General features: G+C 37.8%; 1 protein-coding gene across 1 annotated transcript in view; it reads left to right on the top strand.

The window, feature by feature from the left end:
- CUL4A (cullin 4A) overlaps positions 1–17,666 on the top strand; it is a 35,566-nt gene extending 17,900 nt beyond the window's left edge. Inside the window, exons 9-20 of the mRNA XM_052773750.1 lie at positions 718–785; positions 1,318–1,436; positions 4,020–4,212; positions 5,647–5,751; positions 7,536–7,646; positions 7,986–8,071; positions 9,090–9,197; positions 10,398–10,511; positions 11,609–11,714; positions 16,070–16,242; positions 17,065–17,217; positions 17,513–17,666. Coding sequence (XP_052629710.1) covers positions 718–785; positions 1,318–1,436; positions 4,020–4,212; positions 5,647–5,751; positions 7,536–7,646; positions 7,986–8,071; positions 9,090–9,197; positions 10,398–10,511; positions 11,609–11,714; positions 16,070–16,242; positions 17,065–17,217; positions 17,513–17,608 — 1,432 coding nt within the window. The 3' untranslated portion in view covers positions 17,609–17,666. The remainder of the gene's footprint in view (positions 1–717; positions 786–1,317; positions 1,437–4,019; positions 4,213–5,646; positions 5,752–7,535; positions 7,647–7,985; positions 8,072–9,089; positions 9,198–10,397; positions 10,512–11,608; positions 11,715–16,069; positions 16,243–17,064; positions 17,218–17,512) is intronic.
- The last annotated feature ends 4,098 nt before the right edge of the window (positions 17,667–21,764 follow it).

Below are 21,764 nucleotides of genomic sequence, written 5' to 3'. Positions count from 1 at the left end.
GGTTGGTCTTTTGGTGTCATATTGTAAGCAGCGGTAGAAGTTGAAACATTGAAATTATCCCTTAGCACTTCAGGCATTTCTTTCTTCTTTTAGGCTATAAAAGACGTAAAGGAAAACTTGCCATTATTTTTCATTCCTGTCTAAAGTGAATGTATCAAACAAATATTTCACTAATAGTAAAAAGTAGGGAAAATTCAAGGACAAATTTAAAATGTTTTGCAAATTTGAGTCTTGTGGTTCTAGCTCAATTTATGCTTATGTAGGTGCATAACACAATTAGATGAAAAGTTTCAGTTTTGAACATCACCAGCATGTATTGTGTTGTTTTGGAGTTCAGACTGTTGGAGCGTTTTGTTTTGTTTTGTCATTTTGTGTTGTTTTGTTTGCTTGTTTCCAAGAAAACATCAGTTTGACTTTTTTCCAGAAACATTTTTGTATTGATTTTTGGTATCTGAGCTTCTCTATTCTACTGCGTAAGAACTTGCTTTTTAGTATTGAAGCCTGAATTTCTTTTTTAATTATATACGTGCTTTATTTTCTTTCTTGACTTACATCACGTGACATTTTTGTCTTAATTTGTACCCTCTGTTTTAAGTAGAAAATTGTTGATTTTTTTTTCATTATTATTATAGTGTAAGTTATTCACAAATACACTGTGACAGGAGGCAATTCCCTTATACTGTAATACTTCTAATGTACTTCTCTTGCCTTATTTAGGAAACCACTGATTGCTTGTGTGGAGAAACAGCTGCTAGGAGAACACTTATCAGCTATTTTGCAAAAAGGTATTTTTTTTAAATTAATGTAATATCTGATAACAGATTCTCATACTCTGCAATAACTATAAACTCTACAGCTTAGGAATTTAAGGAGGTATATTAGCCATGGGAAAAACTTCCACAGATAGAGAAAGCCAACCCTATGACTGTTACACCCACTGTGACAAGTAAATTGTATGTGTGGAAACAAATATCTCAAATATAATTCCGTATTTGTAAAGGTTGCTAAAAAAAACCCTGAGCACTGCTCATAAACATTCTGCAGAAGGCAGAACACCTTGTTGGAAAAGTACTTCAGTTGAAATAGTTTTAAAATATTATACCATAAATCATTTCAGCCAGTTTAAACAAGGGGACATGTTAACCCTGAACGTATTGCTTGCTTTCAGAAATTTAGTCGTAAAAAGTTCATATTTTTTAAGCACACCGGAGGGTCTTGTCTTTTGATGTATTTCATAGAGATTTTTCTAATATATTTCTAACTGTATTTGTGTAACTGTATTCAAATTTGCTTGCTCTTCTAATTTAATTTTTTTAGGACTTGATAACCTGCTCGATGAAAATAGAATATCAGATTTGACCCAGACATACCAGCTGTTCAGCCGGGTAAAAGGTGGGCAGCAGATCCTTTTGCAACATTGGAGTGAATACATCAAGGTATTTCAAAGATCTCTTAACTAACGTCAAAATTTATGCTGTTATCATGTATTTCTTCTATCAAAACCAAGAATAATACGTAGGTGTATGCATCATAATTCTGTTTTAAGCAAATACAGGGAGGGATGTTAATGCTTTCCCCCCAATAACAGTCACATGATGAGAAACAGCAACACCTAAGTTATGGTTTTAAACTTCTACTTGGAAATTGCTTTCCTTGTAGGTTTGAACATTATACAAGAAGTTATTTTGGTTTGCTTTGCTCTTAAATAGAAGGACACGCACATGTATTTAGAGTATGCTGGACTGTACTATGTGTTGTGTTTTGCTACAAATACCCTCAAGTATTTACATACCTGCAAAATCCAGTGAAACATCAGAATGTAGCTATTCTGCTGCAGGTTAGCAGTGCTGCATGCAACCAACCTACAGCAATGCTGATGAACGTTTAAGCTATTTGGAACGGAATACTCCTCTTGAAAATAATCCATCATCAAAGTTGTGTTTAGATGCTTCAGGTTTGTTTTGGTAGGCATAATATGCATATAGTACGCTGCCCCAGAGAGCTTGCACTCTAGTGCTCTTGCAAGACGAAGGCAGGAGAGCTTCACAGAAGAGATTTCTTTCTGGAGTGAATAATTCCTGATGTGGTGCTTCTCCCCTGAATCGCCCAGGGGTTCATCAGCCTTCAGGACTAAGTGTGCAACATCCGTTCGTTTCGGAGGTGCCTTTCCTGCACACCCGCGTCTGGAGTTCGGCATTGTCCACCGCCAGCGTGAGCCCACGGACGTGGGACTATGGTCCCCCCTCTGCCCCCCAGAACCGAGGTGGAGTTTGCTCCGCAGGGTGTCGTCCAGCCCTTCGATCCATAGGCAGCCGAGAAGGAACATCTTCCTTGCTCCCAGATCACACTCCTGACTTAACCCTTGTGCTGCCTGCCACTCCGTAGACCCTTTTGTGATCTGTTATAACACAGTACCTGGGCAAGGTCAGCTTTATGTCAGGTTTAGTGAGCTGAAGACGCTCACAGAAAAGTCTATGTGCTAGCCCCAGGAAAGAAGCAGGAGTTTGGGACAGGTAGGAAAATAAGGAAAGGAGGACCAGAACCTCTCCTTTCACAGCGGCAAGTTGTTAAGTTGGCTTATCATACCTTACGTCTCACAGAATCAGACCTTTTGTGGCTTTCTTTTTAAGGCATTTTTCTACAGACTCAAAAAGCTAGAAACCATTTTCTATAGTGTCACTAAATCTCCTCCTTTCAAACATTCTGTATGACAGAACGTGTTGAAGTGAGGCTTCAAGAACTTTTATCTTGTGAGCCAGTGTAAGAAAAAGCACAGGGAGCATACCAGATTACTGGGGTGAAAGTCTGTGCTCTACTGTAGAAAACTTTTTATGATTTTGGAGGTGCCACTTAACTTTCTTGTATCTCAGTTTGCCATTCGCAGAATGAGGGGAATGCCCTGCAATTTATGAACATAACCGATAGAGACTGTGAGATGTCTAAATGCTGTGTTAATGAAGGGGAAATTGTGCGAAATGTAAGATATGATGGACTAGGTGATCTTCAGAGGTCCCTTCCAGCCCAAACCATTCTGCGATATTCCTATTGAATCTAAGGACCTTGGGCAGCCTTGTGTTTGGCTTCACTCTGAAATCTTACTTGAGAAAGATCTCGATGAAAGATCACAGTGGATAATTAGATATTGAAGCGGAAATTCTGAGATTTGGGAGGGACTTCCCCATCTCTCGTTGACTGTTGTTGTGGCTAACATACTTAAGGTGATGAAAACACACGGATTGAGTGCTGTTTTGCTGTTACTGTTCAGATGTTCCTCTTTCTCACCTTGGAAAACTGACCATTCTGTCTAGGGTGCTGATCAGTGTTACTAAGCAATTGTAAATAGTCTGATAGGTTAAAATCCTCCCTTACAGGATATTTTGGTTCACTAGACAAACGGTATTGTATCTCTGACTTTTAAGATAATAAATGTAGGAACAAGAAAAGAAAGTCAAGTCTGTGGCTGCTTCTTGAAAATGGGAAAGTTTTGTTTTATTGCAAGTCAGCTAGGTTTTTTTGCTTTTAAGCCCTTGCTGAAAGAGAAATCTCGGAGTGATGAGCAGCAGTTGAATTTTTGCCACCAGTTCCATCAACAGAGCTCTGTAGTGGATTTAAGAAAAATAGTGCAAAGTTTTCCATTACACTTAACATTTCTGAGGCAGTTGCCATATAATTTCTTTTACATGAATCATGTAGTTCTGTATCTAACTGTGAACTTGCACTTTCATAGAGTCATGTCTACTGTGTATTTTTTTATTTATTGGTTGGTTTTTGGTTTTTTTTTAGCTTTTGTCTTAAATGTATATAATCTTTAAATCAAACACTAATGTTTGAAATCCATTAATGTGTGTCTGGGTTTTTATTTTTAATTTCAATGCATCTCATTTTTTGAAAACTTGGAAGTCACATAAGTAGCTCTGTAAAAAAAATTATTCTTTCTAATGATATAAGGGTAAATGTGTCTGTTGGGGGAGATAGGTAGCACTCAAAGTATTTTATTATCAAAAGTGTTTGTTTTACAGAACTTTGGGACAACAATAGTGGTTAATCCTGAAAAAGACAAGGATATGGTGCAAGAGCTACTAGATTTTAAGGATAAAGTGGACCATATCATAGAAGTGTGCTTTCAGAAAAATGAAAAATTTATAAACTTGATGAAGGAGTCCTTTGAAACATTTATCAACAAGAGACCAAATAAGCCTGCAGAATTGATAGGTACACAAATATTTTTCTGTAAAATATTTTGAAAATCTATAGAGAGCATGATAAGATAATGCTGCTGAGTGTGCTAGTGCAATAGTGATGCAGTACGCATTCTGCTTTAGGAGACTCATTTTTGGGATATGAGGCAAAAGTTAACCTGGGAGCGTTGCGGGTTCAAAAAGCTTGGGTGTGCGGTTAGGTGTGTGCGCGGCATCCTGACGGAGCATGCCAACTTCTGCTCTCCCTCCGCTCTGCTTCTTGCACGGTGCCTGGTGCTAACAACCGCTCAGAGAGCGTAATGCTGATGCTACGAGTGGAGTAAATGGTTAGGGGGAAGTAGCTTTGGAAAAAAAAAAAAAAAAAAAAAAGGAACTGTTTTCAGTTGTGGTAGTAGAGTTCTTCGGATGTTATGGATCTCTCAGAGAGGACTAAGTACAGCCCATCTATCTGCCTTGAAGGCTGAAGTTGGGAGAACAATTTTAAAGCCTTCAGATACAAGGAGTTTTAATAGAGAAAAAAGATTTATTACCTTGAAGGGGCGCTAGTGCTCATTAAGGGGAAAAGTAATAAAAACATCTTAAAAATACTGTTACTGGGTTTATCCCTGATCTAGCAAAAGCTGTTCTGACTGTTTTGCCTGCAGCAAAACTGGAGCTGTAGCATTTTACACCGGGAGAGGATCCCACTCCTTCGTTGTTTGTTTTTCCTCTGTACGTTCTTTTGCCTTTATTCACCTTATTTTGTGGCGTCCTTCTAAAACCAGCTTTATGTAGGACAAATTGCACAACCTGGTGATACAGGTTAAAGCCATGATACGGGCTGCTGTCGTTTGGGGATTGTGGTGTTTCAGCTCCTGCAAAGGTTTCCTTCTTACGCAGAAGGTTGTGTAGGGATACTAATGTGGCTTAATAAATACGTAGCTAAACTCATGGCTTAACCTTATTTCTGGCATTCTGAAGCTACTAACTTGAAAGCATTGCTTCTGTTTAAATTTTGGTATACTCCTATGAAGGAGCATGAGGAACTTGGTAAAGGTCTACAGAAATATAGTCCTTTTTGTGTTGTTTGTTTCTGTTTCTCATAAAATACATTCATATGCATTGTACACTTCCAAAACATTGTCTTTCAACAAGTAATGTGCTTGCTATGACTATTTAAACAAAATGTGGGAATTTCTAATGCATTATTTTTAATGATTATACTGTATTCATTTTCTTTCTTGGATGGTTCCTTTTTTGTGATATTTTTCCATTATGGCAGTAGTACAGTAGGGCTCTATCATTCCACTAAACCTAGGGATGGGAAAAGGGAAAATAGAAAATGTAACACTCATATTTTAACATATAGTAATATTTAACATATAGTAATATTTCAAGTGGGAGATGCTTAAGTTGGTTATTTTAGATTTTTTTTTTAAAGCTGTTAAACTGTTTTATTTATTTGTAGCAAAATATGTGGATTCCAAGTTAAGAGCTGGTAATAAAGAAGCAACAGATGAAGAGCTGGAAAGAATCCTTGACAAAATCATGATCATATTTAGATTCATTCATGGTAAGAAATAGCAGTTCACCGTTGATGCAATTAAAACTGTTTTTATTGCTACTAGCAGAACTGCATTCCTCTGAATGCAAGAAATCTTTTTTAGCATGAGTTTCTGCTCGACTTGGTCTTAAATTCAGGTTGCCTTACATCTGAAGGAGCACAATAAATACACGAGGGAGGACAAACTTGTTCTATGGAGATTGGCACGTTACAGACCTTTCACAGTCTGTGAGTGGAGACCTAAGAGTTAGAGCTGTTGGTGGAAGTTTTTTCACATAAATTAACCATATCTGTAACCACAACCTCTCCTCTAATGACAGAGAACAGAAAGGTTAGTGCAGATTTTCTCTTCCCTGCCCACCTCAGTATGTCGTAGGTGCAAAGTACGTGAAAACCCGGCAACTAATGACTTGCCTTTTCTCATCATGGCTGAGAATGAACACAGAGGACGACTCAGAATGATGGGAGAAAATGTTATTGCTGTGTTTTACTGCTTTTGAAATGCACTTCCCTTATGTATGTCCCTATCTGAGCAAAACCCTTGAATGTGTTAGGAGAAATTTTTTTTTTTTTTTGCTAGGTTGGATATCAGAAAAAAATATGTGGTTGAGTCCAAGAGACACATGGTCACTATTTTGAGGGAAGTGGGACGTGCATCCCGGGCTGGGGTGGAATAAGCAGAAACTACCTAATTCTGTATTAGTTTGTTCTGAAATCTGTGGCGTTCCTTCCTCATAAAATCCAAAACAAGTACAAATAATGGGAAAGCAGACAAGAAATCAGTCATAAAGTAATATCATTTGCATCATGATTTTTGTGAAATGCAGAGGGTATTGGATGGAGATGGTGAATGAAAAGAGTATCGCTGGCAACTTGTCAGCCTAAGAGATTAATTTCTGTTAATCTGAAACTTTGACCAACTCTTTTTCTCTTAATATTTTTTGTAGTACTGAGATAAAAGTGCATATTTATTTTGAGCCATCTGGTGCGTAAGAGTCCTTTTAAGAGCAGATGATAATTAGTAGTTAGTTTCTGGGCATTGGGCTTTTTGATAGTATCTTGATGCTGCTTCATGAAAAAGCACTTCCCTAGAGGGTGGGATGGAGAAGGAAGAAGAGTATCGGAGGAATCGCTATTGGAAGGTGTTTACAAGGAATTAGGAGGGGCTACTGTAGGCAGCGCAAATAGTCCCTTGAGTTACACTGAATTTCTTCCTCTTAAGTGACACAACGTGCTGATATCTTCGCACTATCAATAGAAAAGGTTTGCGGAAGCTGTGGTTTAAGGTGTGAAAGTTTGTGGGTGCCTGTATGACTTCTTTATTTCAAAAGGCGATTGGCAAACCAAGTCAGAAGACTTCTGTCAATTTTTCTTCACCTTAGGCTTTTAAAGGATATTTCTTTAATACATAGGAACACTTTTTCTTTTTTTTTTATTTTTTTATTTTAATAAATCAGACCACTGAAGGGAGAGTGTTCTTCTGGAACCAGGAATAATTTCATCTGATTTGCAGCTGATCTAATGGGAAATAACAAGGCAGCCCATGTTCCGGGGGGGGGGGGGGGGGGGGGGGGGGGGGAGAAAGAAGTAAAAATTTTGCAAAATGTGTTAAGAAAATAATTAAAATACAAAAAGAACAAGTTATCTAAATGTTTTTCTTCACTGTTGTGTAGTGAATATTGTTCTGATCAACATGTGATGAGAAACGCTTGTGTCACAAACCTGAAGTGCAATGACACAAATAGAATGTATGATTTCAGTTGTATTTTATTTTTGTTTCCATTTCCATATAGGTAAAGATGTGTTTGAGGCATTTTATAAGAAAGACTTGGCCAAAAGACTGCTGGTTGGAAAAAGTGCATCAGTAGATGCTGAGAAGTCCATGTTGTCAAAGCTTAAACATGGTAGGCGCTTTCAGATGTGTTAAATTTTTATTACTTTTTGGCATGTAAATTGGAATCCTTATTTTCTCACACTTTAAGAAGTGACAACCCAGATCTTAAGTAATAGCTGAGCATATCACAGCTTTCAGTGTGCTCAGCGAGAACTATTGGCGTGACCTCTTAGATATGTGACTGGTTCATTTAATGTACCTACAGAGGAGCAAAATCCTTAAAACTTGTACCTGTTTGTGGGTGCTCCGTAACCTGGCAAATCTGGCTCAGCTGTCTCAGGTTAAACCTTTATTGCTTGTTCTGTGCTTCTTTGTAATTGTGAGATATTTGCTTTAATTCATGTGACAGAATGTGGCGCTGCTTTTACCAGCAAACTGGAGGGGATGTTCAAGGACATGGAACTGTCAAAAGATGTCATGGTTCAGTTTAAGCAGGTACATTTAGCTTCTGTTTGTGTACTAGATTTTCAAGAGTGATGGGGAAGCACTTAATGGCGTTATAACTTGGATTAAGCTAAAATTAAACAAAACAGCTTTTGAGCAGGTGCTCGTCATAGTAACAGAGTCTACTTCTAGTTCTATTGATAGAATGGAATTTATTGTATATCTATTCAGAGATAATCTACTTTACAGTTTTATTTGATTCCTTTTAAAGTAAATTACAGTCTAAATACCACATAGTAATTTAGTTGTCTGACATCCTTTAAAGTCCATACCCCTTCATTTTGTAAACTGTTGCTGCTTTGATGAATTCTTTGTGAATGACCCACACCAGAGAAACTCCCTGGAGGTTGCTCAGTGCACAGAAACCCTGTATGTCTCAGCCCCAAAGCTTCCAACCTGTTGGTAACCGAGGAATTGCTTGGAGGAGATACTGTATATGCTGTAAACTGTTGTTGCAATTCTCCCCGGGTACCTGTTTTGGGGCGTTATTGAAGACAGGGTACTGGGGTAAAGATCTGACCCAGGACACCTGCTCCTGTAATAAAATACGGTAGTGACTTTTCTGTCCCAGGCTTTGCAGCCTGGCTTGACTGATACTATGCTCAAATTATATGAAAATGTTTTGTCTAACGGATGTGGAAGTCCCAGGGGATCCTTTTTGATCTTATAGTTCTTGCCCTGGCTTCTGATCAAAAGCTTTTCTTTTGCTTTACTTGCATGTCATTGCAGTTCCTTTGACCTTAATACCCTGTAAAGACAGTGGGCTAGGATACTTCAAGGCACGTTGTTCTTTTCTTTTTACTTCCAGCCACTTGCTGTGTTTTGAAATTGGGGAAGGGGGCATTAAATAGTCATTCAAAATCCTGGTAGAGCATGTCTAACCAAGGATGTGGCCTGTAGAAATTTTTTTATTGTTATGCTAATTTTACATTTTGAATTTAAGTATATATATTTTCTAATTTAGCATGCAGGCAGTATACTTGAATAATTTTTGTCTCTTGTATTTTAGTATATGCAGAACCAAAGTGACCCAGGAAATATAGACCTGACAGTAAATATATTAACTATGGGATATTGGCCAACTTATACACCTATGGAAGTCCACTTAAATTCAGAGGTTAGTGTTTGAATTCTTCTTCTAAGTGCACTTTACAGAGTGGCTATCATAGGGTGAACTAATGCCCGTTGTTTAATGTTTTTCTGCTAGATATTTAAGGGGTTTATCTCATTTTAAAGATTCCAAAATTGCAAAAAACAAAACGCAGTGGATAAAATCCACTTTTTTCTGGATGATTGTTTCACTTAATGTGTTTTTTTACCTTAATAATAATATAAAATTAGTATTAAAATAAAATCAGCGTCCTGCTTAACATTGCAGTCAAGCACTTAAAAGTTTAAAACAGGACAGTTCACATTAATTTAGTCAACCTTTAACTACATCGGTTAGGCGTTTTGATCTAGCCAATAGTTACGTTACTGCACATTTTTTTTTTCTGTAAGATCCTTCCTCTGTTCCTGGCAATGTGTCACACAAAACTAGCCCCTGCATTTAAATGGCATTTGCCTGAAAAAAGATTGCTTCCAAGTTGAGAGATTTTTGCAAAGTTCCTATCAGTAGCGATTTAAGTTGAAATATGTATTTGGAGTCCTATTTCCTGCAATACCTTGCTCGACCTGAAATGTGGGGAGCACTTCAGAGGCGAAAGGTGATAGCAGGGTTCCCTTTCACTTCAGAAGATGTGGAAGCTTTTGTGCTCTTGCTCCTGTGCCGTCTTTTTCTCCGTAGCAGACTACTTCGGAAGGATCCAATCTGAGTGACACGTCATGAAAATGGAGGGGTAAAACCCCCTTTCTTGGAAGTAAGAGGGTATAAAGTACTGGAATCAGACTTGAATCTGTATAGGACAAACTAAAGGAAGAACTTGGGAGCAGATGGCAATAGTCAGTGTATAGGTGTGAGATGTATGCTCTTCATCTGGTGACTTCTTGGTCAAAGCCCAGGACAAAACTAATATTCATTTTTGAGGTTTAAAGCCCTTTACAGGGGGTTTATTTTACTTTTATTTAAAACAAACAAACAAAAAAAGGAGAAGAAAAAAGAGAAATTAAAAGCTATTTTTGAATTGAGACTTTCTTTTGTGCATAATAGTACCGGTGTACTTGAGAGCAGAATTTTGCTCTTTGGATTTATTTTTTTCACACAAAAACACTTATTATGAAACATTGTTGAGGAGAATAAAGAAATTACATGTGTGAAATCATCCAGCATCACTGCACTGGTATAATGTTAATAAACGTTTTTCTCCCTGCTTTACAGATGATAAAGCTTCAAGAGGTATTTAAAACCTTTTACCTGGGAAAACACAGTGGTCGAAAACTTCAGTGGCAGACCACTTTAGGGCATGCTGTCCTAAAGGCGGAATTTAAGGAAGTGAGTTTGCTTGTTTAATGCTTAGACTGTTGGGATAAAATTTAAGTCAATTATTTGGAATCTAGTCATGTATTGTATTTTTTATAAAGGTAGTAACATTTTTGTGGAGGAACAATCACAATTCAGTTCTGTTATTTTGTACAGAAAGTAGGCTTTTTATAAATAAACTAAAATACTACCTAGCTAACAGAAGACAACAATGTGATACCTTTTGGTAACATTTGTACTACTTGATAGCAATTGTTGCTCAGTCGAATAAAGAAAGTTGTAATAAAGTAAGAAATTAATGAAAGAAAAAGAATGCAGCATCTTTCTATTTTTAATATGGAATTGTTTTGATCATAGAAATAGTGGTGATGCTTTTAGTGTGCTTCACTGATACAAAAAGAGACTGAAGAGTGTTAGTCATGTAATGACTGTGGTTAAAATTTAAATGCTTGTTGAATTATTTAAGTCTTAAATAACCACATTGTTTCTTAATGTGGTTTTGTTTTGTCTCATGGAGTACTTTGCCTTGCTAATAATGCAGCTTAATCGAGCCAGGGCAAAGACAAAAAAAAAATGAATTCTTTTACTAACTCATTGTGAATATGAAACTTAGAGGTTTAGGCATTATGTAACAGTAAGATGGATAGGTTTGTAGTTGTTGATTGACTAAACCAAAATTATCTTTTGTTTCTTTCATATTTGGTTCAACGCCAAGATTTCTTGTGTGTTAGTTTGCTCATCTCTATAAAATGAAACTTGGGTGAAGTATGAAGAGATTCGCTGTTGATGGCAGCAAAGCCAGAATTTCATATATTGTAAGGAAAATGAAGTAAATGATGTGAAGTAAATACAAGGCCATTCTAATGAGCTTCTGCTGTGTACTGTATTGCTACTGTTAGAGGAGGGAAAAAAAGAGGTTTTAAAAATGTCCTGTTTCCTCAATACTGCACTCAGGCAGATTATTCTGTGTGCTAGACATTCTAAAATGCACATCTTTTCTTCTAGAAATAGAAAAAGGAATGTATAGCTTCTGTAACTTGTCAGATTTGGGGGATACAATAGAAAATGCTCTGAATATTATTTCTAATTATTTGATATTTCTTTTTTAGGGAAAGAAAGAATTTCAAGTATCGCTCTTTCAGACACTAGTGTTGCTTATGTTTAATGAAGGAGATGAATTCAGTTTTGAAGAAATTAAAATGGCCACTGGTGTAGGTAGGAAGAATACTTTCTAATTCTTAAATTTATTCATCAACTGATTGCCAGTTGTGATTTGGTATGTAAAGGCCTAATTTTAAGAAATTTGCCATGATCATTAGGACAAACTTTATGAGTCAATAGTATATAGACACCAAAAGAGATGAGGAAAACACGCTGCTGGTACTTCCTAGTGTAGATAAGAGATGCTTCACAAAATTAATAGTGAGAGCTGTGTAGCATATGGTACTACTAACAACCTATTAGGCTTAAAAAATGTATCATTGCAATTCTTAAAATTCAAGTGGTGATAAAGCCTGTTGTCTGTACACGTTATTTTTGTTCCTTTACAGTTTCAAATACTGTATTTTGAAAATGATCTGTTGTAGAATGCTGTCGTTATGGGGTGATTCAAGAGAGTATTTTCAGTTGAACTGTTCTGAGAGCTTGCCCACCTGTTTTCCATGACTGTTGCTGGAGTGCCCATTTACAGTAGGTCTGATTTATTAAGAGCAGCAGTGTCCTGGTAGGGTGTATACTTGGTAGCTGTCTCCCTCTGCACTTGAAACCCAAAGGCAGAAAGGACAAAGAAAACTGAGGAAAAGTATAGTTTTCTTTTTAACCATCTGCAGTATCTGCCTTCTGTGTTCTTATACTCTTGGATGATTTTTTTTTTTCCCCCCGAATTTTTACCCTTCCTTGAATTAGTTACAGCCATTGGCATTAAAAATGATAACACTATCATCCCTTTACTCTCTGGAACTTCTGCATCAACCAGCAGGTTATACCCAGTAGCCCTTCACATGTTGAATCTTAAGACCAACCCAGTATAGCAACTGCTGAAAGAGTATTTGAACCCATACAAGTACTAAAATAATGTAAATATATTTACTAAAATACTGTAAAATGGGGATATCGGGAATCCCTGTGGCTCAGAATGATGCGTTGCAGAAGGCAGTACAGCCTGGGTACTCCAGCTTGTCAGCATCAGTGCTTCAAGTTGCTTAGTCATCCACTCCATTAAGGCTAGGGGAGCTGAAGAAAACTAATGCCAGTGTGAATGATAAGCATGAGGATAGTCCGGAGAGGCTCATTAGGTCAGAGTACAGTGGTTACAGAACAAACATAAGTTCACGCAAGCCTGATCCAGATCCTGCTTTCTCATCTTGTATTGCTGTACCTTGGAGCTTGCATTCTGGCTGCCTGACAGCAACAGATAAAATCTGCTGCATGGAAATCCATTCTGTTATAGCACAATAGAAAGGATTTCAATAGACTGTTTTTAAGGCAGCTGGCTACAAGTGATAGTTGGGAGCTACCTGTATTATGTTATGTCATTGCACTGAGTGCCATGTCTGTGTTTCTCTCCCCTATGGGGAAATAGTATAGGAATGCAGGTAAGGAGGACAGTTCATGGTCCATGGGGTTCCTGTGGGGCCAGGATGAATGACATAAAATCTCTGTCTTCCCAGGCTCTACCTACCCAAGGCATTCAGAGCTGCTTTAGAGAGGTCCCATTCCTACCCAGCAGTCTCCCTAATTCTAGAGAAGAGGCAACTCTTATGGCCAGAAATTATGTCAGAAATAGGTCCCACACTGCGCCCTTCCTGCCTCCTGCTACTTGGATGATCCTTTCGCTCAGCGGTACCCAGCCGCAGGCTGCTCTCCTGGCTAGTTCAAAAAGAACAGCGATTCAGTTATTAGAAAAAGCAGCTGAATTTGTGATGCACCACAAAGGGCAGAGGTGCAGACGGCCAGAGTCTCAGAGACCACCCCGCATGAACCAGAGGTCCTGGCTCATGGGTACAAATTACAGGACATGGTAGAAATCCTGGAGGGCAAAACCTGGGCAGTAGGGTTGCCATAGAAACTGTTTCTAAATGTTCTAAACACCATGTGCAGGGCTCGACAGACAGGCAGAACTGCAATGTATGCTTGAAAAAATGACATACAGAAGAAGGTCTAGATTTATTAGGCAGTAGGAAAGCCTTTGAAACAAGGGGAACGTGTACAAGAAGGGTGGGCTTCATCTAAATTGAAAGGGAGTTGCTGGCACATTTTAATGTTTTAGAAAGTCTGTAGGGTTTGTCAGACTTCTCCCTCCACCATCTAAAAATAACATAGTGGATCTGAGAAGAGTTCAGAGAATGGCAATAAAGACGGAAGACATGGGACAGCTTCTTTAGAAGGAACAGTTGTATGTGCTAGGACTAAACTAAATAGACCAAAAGGTAAAGAATAAGGTGAATAAGGATTTGTTTTCTTACTCAGAAAAAGCTAGAGGGCAAAAAACCGAAATGAGCACATGGTGGTGAAAACTAAACAGCATGTTGTAAAAGCTGAAAGTTTACAGAATTCAAGGGGACAGGTTCAGGGAAGAGCAAAGCACTGAAGGTTTCTCAACATATAGAAACCACCTCTGGCTTAGGAAGTCCTTGAGCCCTAAGTGACTGGAGACTTAGCGGTAGGATGAGGAGAGGAGGAAGAGCAGGGAAGTGTGGAGCTGTATTAGCTCTATTTGCTCTTAAATGCTGCTCTGTGCTCATCTGCTCGTGGCCACTGCTGGAGACAGGGTGCTGGGCTAGATGGACCTTCTGACCCAGGGTGCCTGTTCTTCAGTTCTAAACTAAACACTGACAGGAATACTGAACCTCCCAACTCTGAAGAACTGGCCCTAATCACATCCTTTACTTTGGCGTTCACATGTGCCAGCTCTTTCTGGGAGGTGGTGGAAACCTTGTGCAGTTGTTAGTGAATTAACATTTGTTTATGTTGAGACCCTATTATAAGGTGTTACCCAGTCTTTGCATATTTGTGTTTACTGCAGAAGAGTTCAGAGGGCCATGTACGTGCCATAGGGCAGAATAAAATATTGCAAGTTGAAGTGTAAGTAAGGGGTTTAGAACAGATGAGTAAGACAGTAAATTAGACCACCACCAGCTGAATAGTATTCACCCTGAAGCTTTACAGGAATCTGTCTAGATTATAATTTAAGTGAGCCTTGGTGCAAGCTTGACAAGAGCAATGCTAAATTTTTAATTTATTTTTTATGTTCGTGGGGTAATTCTGCAGATTACTGCAGGGTAGCACCTCTGTACTGGGAAGAACAGAATTGGTAGGCTCATGGATAAGTGTATATTAGGGAAGAGCCAGCATGATTTATGTGATGCATGATTTTCCTTTCAAATTCTTTGAGAGAGTCAGCAAGCATATGCACAATCATAATTGTGCACTTGGCTTTTTAAAAGTTCTTGATAAGAGCTCCTCACAAGCTCTAAAATAAACTAAATTTTCATGGCTTAAGAGGGGAGTTTCTCTTAGGGGTGAATAACTCATTAAAAGACAGAAAAGAACAGGTAGAAATGAATGGGCAGCTTTCACAGTGAAAGGAAGCTCTTATTTGGGATCCCCAGGTTTTATTCAACATGGCCATTAATGATCTGACGAAGATGAATACTGATGTGACAGAATTTGGTGCCAATTCCTGAAGAAGGTCAAATCTGAAACATGTAAAAAAAAGTTAGAAAAGGATCTCACACTGTTGAATGATTGGGAGATCAAATGCCATCCAGTTACATTGCACTTCAGCACTAGATTGCAAAACCTTTCTTTTAATTTTTAGGCTAAAACTATGTTCAGGAGATCCAATACGTTTGGTGATAATTTCGTATTGTGAATAAAAGTATTCCAGAGGTTGCAGAGGCTGTTTTATTGCAAAATCTTGATACAAGACGTTGCAACATAATTATTAGAATGTTTTAGACTTCATTTTATCTACTTGTCCAAATGCTTTTAGCTTTAAATCTTACTAGATGAAATTTTCCTCACCCACTTGTTTCTACTACTTTCCTGTTGTGGGGGAAGTTTGTGACTGTCACAGCTGTCAGTTCTACCTTCTCACAAAACATCTTCCTATCAATTTAGACTTCTGGTTTTTTATTTTATTATGTATTTTCTGGTGTGTGTTAAAACTAGCGATGAGATCATAAAATGGGTGGCTTGAGTTTCTTGTTGTCAGCTAATTTTTTTTCTTCTAAAGTCCCCTTACTACCAAACAAAACTGAAGCAATAAAACCAGGCTCACGTTAATGTGCAAACTTTTCTGACACTACTTTTGGATGGAAAGCTCACTGAGATGAGCCGGAGTCTGTCTTCTTGACATGCACCATTCTGTGCATGCTCTCAGCACTTACCTATGAAAGATGTGAGACCAAGCTTGAAGGCTGTGAGCTGATACCTAATTGGAACTTAGCTGGAAGAAGGTGTTAAGATAAAACCAGTAACTTTTCAGTTGTATTTCTAGATTAATCACATAAAACTCTTCATGTTAATGTTTTGTTCTGCTTTCTCCCATACTTTGAACTTCATCACAGAGGACAGTGAATTAAGAAGAACCTTGCAGTCTTTAGCTTGTGGAAAAGCACGAGTGCTAATTAAAAATCCAAAGGGCAAGGATGTAGAAGATGGAGATAAATTCATCTTTAATGGTGATTTCAAGCATAAATTGTTTAGAATAAAGATCAACCAAATCCAAATGAAAGAAACAGTATGTATTTATTTTTTGCTTTCATTCTGTTTGTGTTAACTTTATCCACATGTCCCACATGAAGAGACAGAATCTCTGCATTTCCTTTCGTAGTTTTTGCATATGGAGAAAGGAAACCAATACTAAATTTTTTGGTAGTCAGGATGACTCGCAGAGGCAATAAAGATTTCAAAACTCACTGAAATCAAAACAACTTAGGTTCCTTCCTGTGCTTGCAAATTTAAATGCCTGTATATTAAACTGATAGGATCTTGTAGATGTTTCAGTCCACCTTAGTTGTTTCTGTGGTATGGCTGAAGTGTTGGTACTATATTTTACTCATGAATGAAATGTCACCATGTCACTTCTTTATTTAAGAGGTAAGAGAGTTATTAAAGTCAGGGTTGTCCCTGTTTTTGCAGTGCATGTCTTTGTTGTACTTGAATCCCAATTCTTGACACAAGGTGACATGTTTTAATTGACACTGACTTGTTTCCTTTTTGCCTTTGCATATTAAAATCCCTAAAAGTCAAATTGGAGTTACATGTTCTTTCAAAAATCTGAAGTGAGTTTTTAAGATTTAGTTTAATTTATCAAATAGATTGAAAATAAGATGTACGTTATTTTTTTCTTTACCCTTTTTCTTTATCCTTAATTTTATCTTTGGCTTGCTTTAGCAGTACACTTCAGAATCACTTAGCTCTTAGCATGCAGTAATGCATGCATCTGTCTCAAAGATGAATAAGAATACAGGAGTGTCATTTCATTGTAAAGGTTAACTATAGAAATATAACTGGTTAAAAAATAGCAATAAAAGGTGATATTCGTGGTGTTGCTCTTTAGGTCGAGGAACAGGTCAGCACAACTGAAAGAGTATTTCAAGACAGGCAATATCAGATTGATGCTGCTATTGTACGAATAATGAAGATGAGAAAGACGCTTGGTCATAATCTCCTTGTTTCTGAATTGTATAATCAACTGAAATTTCCCGTAAAGGTAACCGATTTTGTTTTCCAAACTATCCTAGGATTATCTAAAAATGTAATATATTTTTCCATTAAAGCTTGTCCATAAGAGTAAGAAATGTGAAACATGTCTGAATCAAATCCAAAGATTAAGGTATTAAAATGAGTGTGTGAACAGAAATAAGCCAGAGTATCAGTAGGAAATTATATTTAGATATTTACTATGGCACATTTTCTTATGTAGCTGTTAGCAGTCCTATTTTTAAAAAGAAAATATATTTGCATTTGTATACTAACTGCTATACTAATCTCATCTTTTCTTGTAGCCTGGAGACTTGAAAAAGAGGATTGAATCTCTCATTGACAGAGACTATATGGAGAGAGACAAAGACAACCCCAATCAGTACCACTATGTTGCATAATGGAGAAGAAATACTTTTATTTAAAAAAAAATAAAAAAACAAACCCCAAAAATAAAAACCAAAATCATCCACATATATCTTCTTCAGGACACCAAATACCTATGCTGTTCCCGACCTTCCTTTTAGCAGATTTCAGGTTGATGTATATTATTCAACCAGCTGCATGCACTGCTGTGGAAAAGAAGCAAAACATCATGTTAATTGATCATCCTTGTCAAGACTTCTTACTAATTTTAAATGTCACGTTTTTATTTCTTTTAGTTACTCTTTTGTTCTTTTGGGTTCTTCAAAATTCAGTTTTACAGTTTTGTTTAACAATGTCATTGAAGTTTGATGGAAAGGTAAAATTACCTGTGTGAGAAATACTCCTGTGATGGATGCAAGTCTGGTTTCTTCATTTATGTGTTCCCAACTGCATCCATAAAGACCCTATATGCTGCATTCTTTAGCTACAGTGACAACTTGGGTAACTTTTTAAAAACCCTTAATTGATGAACACTTACGTACAAGCAGTGTTGTTGAAATACACTGAATTTTTGGAATTATGCACCATGAAAACCCTTAAACTTGTGTTCAGTTAATTTTCTTTCAAATGATTATAAACTTCAGTCTGGTTTGGATAAATCAGGTTTTGAAGTGAGATCTTTGAAGTGCCAAGAGGACAACTGCGTTCATGTGTGTAGTGAGTTGTTGGGTTATTTAGCTAAGATATGGATTATTATTTTATTACTACTGCTGCTGGCTTGGGTGGCAAACATTAGATCTGAGTCAAAGAGGCCCTACCTCATTTTAGGGCAACTGGTGTTTATCACTGTTTAGGTAATTGCCGTAACATTTAGTTTTGCCTTGAAAATAACATACAGGGAACCTACTGTACAGTATGCTCCACTTTAAAAAAACAAAAACTTTTTTTTAAAAATACTTTTATGGTCTCAATATTGTGAAAGCATAGTTTTTTGTCTTGAAAGACTACGGATTTTGTGAGTACTTTGTTACATATTGTATATATGTAAGTTGATCTGAATTAAAGAATGAAAGACACTGTAGATCTGTTAGGTAATTGTAACTGTAAGGAAGACACCTTTTGTGGTAATACTTACAAGACTCTGTTTATTTTCCGGATTTGCATTCTGGTGTGTTTCATTCTGAAAAAGAGCTACCAAAGGAGTTTTGATCATGGCATAAATGAGAATTTAACTGAGCAATATTTTCTTGAGAGAAACTAAGTTTATGTAACATGGGGTTTGTGCATCGATTAAAAGGCCACCACCTCTTCTTGAAGTAAACATCACTAAGAGTTGACATCTTGTGGATTTACGTATTAAAGTCCTTATTCTGTCATCTGGTGTCATTAATTGTATTGCATTCTTCTGAATTATTTTTGTTCCCTTTGTGTTTAGAAACTAAACACGTTTAGTTTATTGTATTTAAAGCATATTTAATATTGTAATTTAATGTAGACTTATTTTAATATTTGAATCTTCAGTTAATGCAAATAAAATCTTTGATGCATATTAAATATTAATTTCTTAGCCTTTGTGGGAATGTGGCACTTCAGTTTATTTGTGCAGTTTGTTCTTTAGTGTTAATCATACCATTCACCTTGTAATGCACTTTCTATGCAAATTGAAGCTGATCAGATCCATCTTGCTAGACTTTTAAAACAAAAAGGAGTATGTGCCTCACAGAACTGTAATGGCCAGAGGCTTTATCCACACAGAAAGTTGGCAGTAGTATGCAGTAACTGATACCAAGCAGTGAATGTGTACCGCCTTCCCTTTCTGAACCCCAGCTTCCTGGTTCAGCGGTTTTAAACAATAGACTAAAAGCAGTGGTGTTATCCTGAAGATGATTGATATGGTTCTGCCTTACAAAGCAATGTTAATTGATTAAAAGTGCTGAGATGTGCAGTATTTCTTAATTGCCATAGACTCTTTGGCCAAATTACTCTGGTATAGCAATTAAAAATGAGTTGTTCCACGAGCAGTGGAAATAATTAAGCCTGTCTTTGTGAGGTGCGCCCCTGGTCCCCTACTGTATCATCCCCCCCAAATAACCTCAAGCAGCAGCAGTGCTGCAGAGGGTTTTTCTGCTTAGTTCTGCCTTTCTGCTTGTGGGAGCATTGGTTTTGTTCTCCTTTATCCAGCTGCTGATCTCCACCTATCCCCTTACCCCCCAAACCTACAGAGAATGTCACGATCTCTGAAGATTTTTACTCTCCCAAATTGGTCTGAAAGTGGCTTCAGAGGTTTGAAAGCTATGGGAGAGATGGACACGCCAGGTGATCGTGACTCCCTTTTTCTCAGGTCCTCATTTTTAATTTGATTTCCTCAAAATTCTCTTGCTGGGATTTTGTATTTTGTATATGCTGAACCAAACAGGTAAGCGGTTAGTTTATTAATCAGCATGGTAATCACTTCTTCATAGCAAAATAGCTGCATTTGATTGCTTTGTGATAGCTGGTGATAGAATTTGGCTGAGCATCCAGTCTCTACTAGCTGTTGGTTTGATGCTGGCTATTTGGGTTCACATCGCGCCCCGAGTTGTGCCCACAGGGCAGAGGTTGCTAAACATTTCTTCCTGGGAGATCACCCAGTGTTGAAGACATCAGGCTGTAGCAAAGTAACATATTTCCTCTGTAGCACATCTATGTTCAGAAGATGTCTTGAAAACCTGGATCTTGGCAATTCAGCATCCTTGGAACAAATCGTGTAGCAACTTCTATGGAATGACAAAAATAACAGCAGGAATCTGGGATTCAGGCAGGGGCTCTCCAATCTTACCAAAACCTTCCAATTTGACTTGAAACTTTCCAATTTAACTCAGTTTAACTTAAACATTCAGATAACTCATCCAGACTATATGTTACATGTATTTAAAAAGCAGTTTTCCTAAATGTGATGCCCTGTCATCTAGCCCAACATTTCCTGGGGGAAAGTGAGTGTAAGCCTCACCATGCAGGCTGATGGCTGACTTGCAGGTGCGTCCCCAAGTCTGGCAATTACAGCCCTCCTTCACCAGCCACCAACAGCCTCCTTCCTGCCTGCTCCTTCTGTCCTGTTTTCTTAGTTCTGTATTTTAGCTTCCCCTCTATTCCTTTATCTGAACCTGGGTTTATCATTTAACTCCCTTGGTCTGCTGCGGCTTCCTTCTTTCTTTCTTTGTGCTACACATCTGTGGAAAAAACATTACACACCTTTCAGGCAACTTCAGTGCATTGATTTGTTAGGCACACAGGCCTGTTTGTAGGTTTATGATCTTTGGCACGTGCACTAGGGAGAGCAGAGTCTGTACCATAACCTTGGTTATCTATTCCTAGCAAGTCTCTTCAGAAAGAAAGTAACCCTGTGAAGTCAGACAATACGCAGCAAAAGGCTACAGGAAAAATGGAGTTGTATTCCATGGAAATTCTTTCCTGGTAAAAATTCCCAACCTGTGCTCTTGTCTCCCATGCTAGTACTCTGCCTCGACTTTGCAGAACAGTTCATACTGTAGTAACATCTCCTAGATCTTGTGGGTATTTCCCACATTCTTCCCCATAAGCAGTCATTCTGCATCCACGGCTCTGAAGAGGGGCTAGGAGGTGTACCATGGTTAATCTGGAACTGTGTGTGTGTTGGCTGGCCAGCAGTTCTGTCAAACAAAATGCGCAGGGGCTGGGTACGGACTACATTTCCCTCGGTGGCGGCGCTAATTTGGATCTCTGGGCTGTCGATACACCAGCTTTTACAGAAGCTGTTACTTCATGTTTGTTTATGTCTTACCTTGCTATCAAGTTTGATTGATGTCAGCCAACAAGTAATTGAGCAGTGAGGCTGATGGCCAATGTGGTTGCATAAGACTTGTTCCATTAGGAAAACGGGCTAACAAACACCCTGGTAATAGTTCTACTGACAGTAATGTGGAAATTGGTTATTGTGCGGTTTCTACACCGCTATAAAAGGCTTAGTAAGCTAATGATCCACAGCACGCAAGATCAACATCGTTCTCTGCCGATAGCCTTACATTCTTTATTTACCAATTTCTTGCCACAATATTGTTGCTTGATGCAACTTATATATTGATATTAATTGGTAGTAATCCAAGCACCTGTCATCATTTTTCAATTCATAGATGCCTACCAATTTTCCAGTAGAGGGGCAGACTACTGCACAGC

Source organism: Harpia harpyja, chromosome 22 (assembly GCF_026419915.1).
Source record: "Harpia harpyja isolate bHarHar1 chromosome 22, bHarHar1 primary haplotype, whole genome shotgun sequence".
Lineage (NCBI taxonomy): Eukaryota > Metazoa > Chordata > Aves > Accipitriformes > Accipitridae > Harpia > Harpia harpyja.
This window is presented reverse-complemented; position numbering and strand designations above follow the sequence as displayed.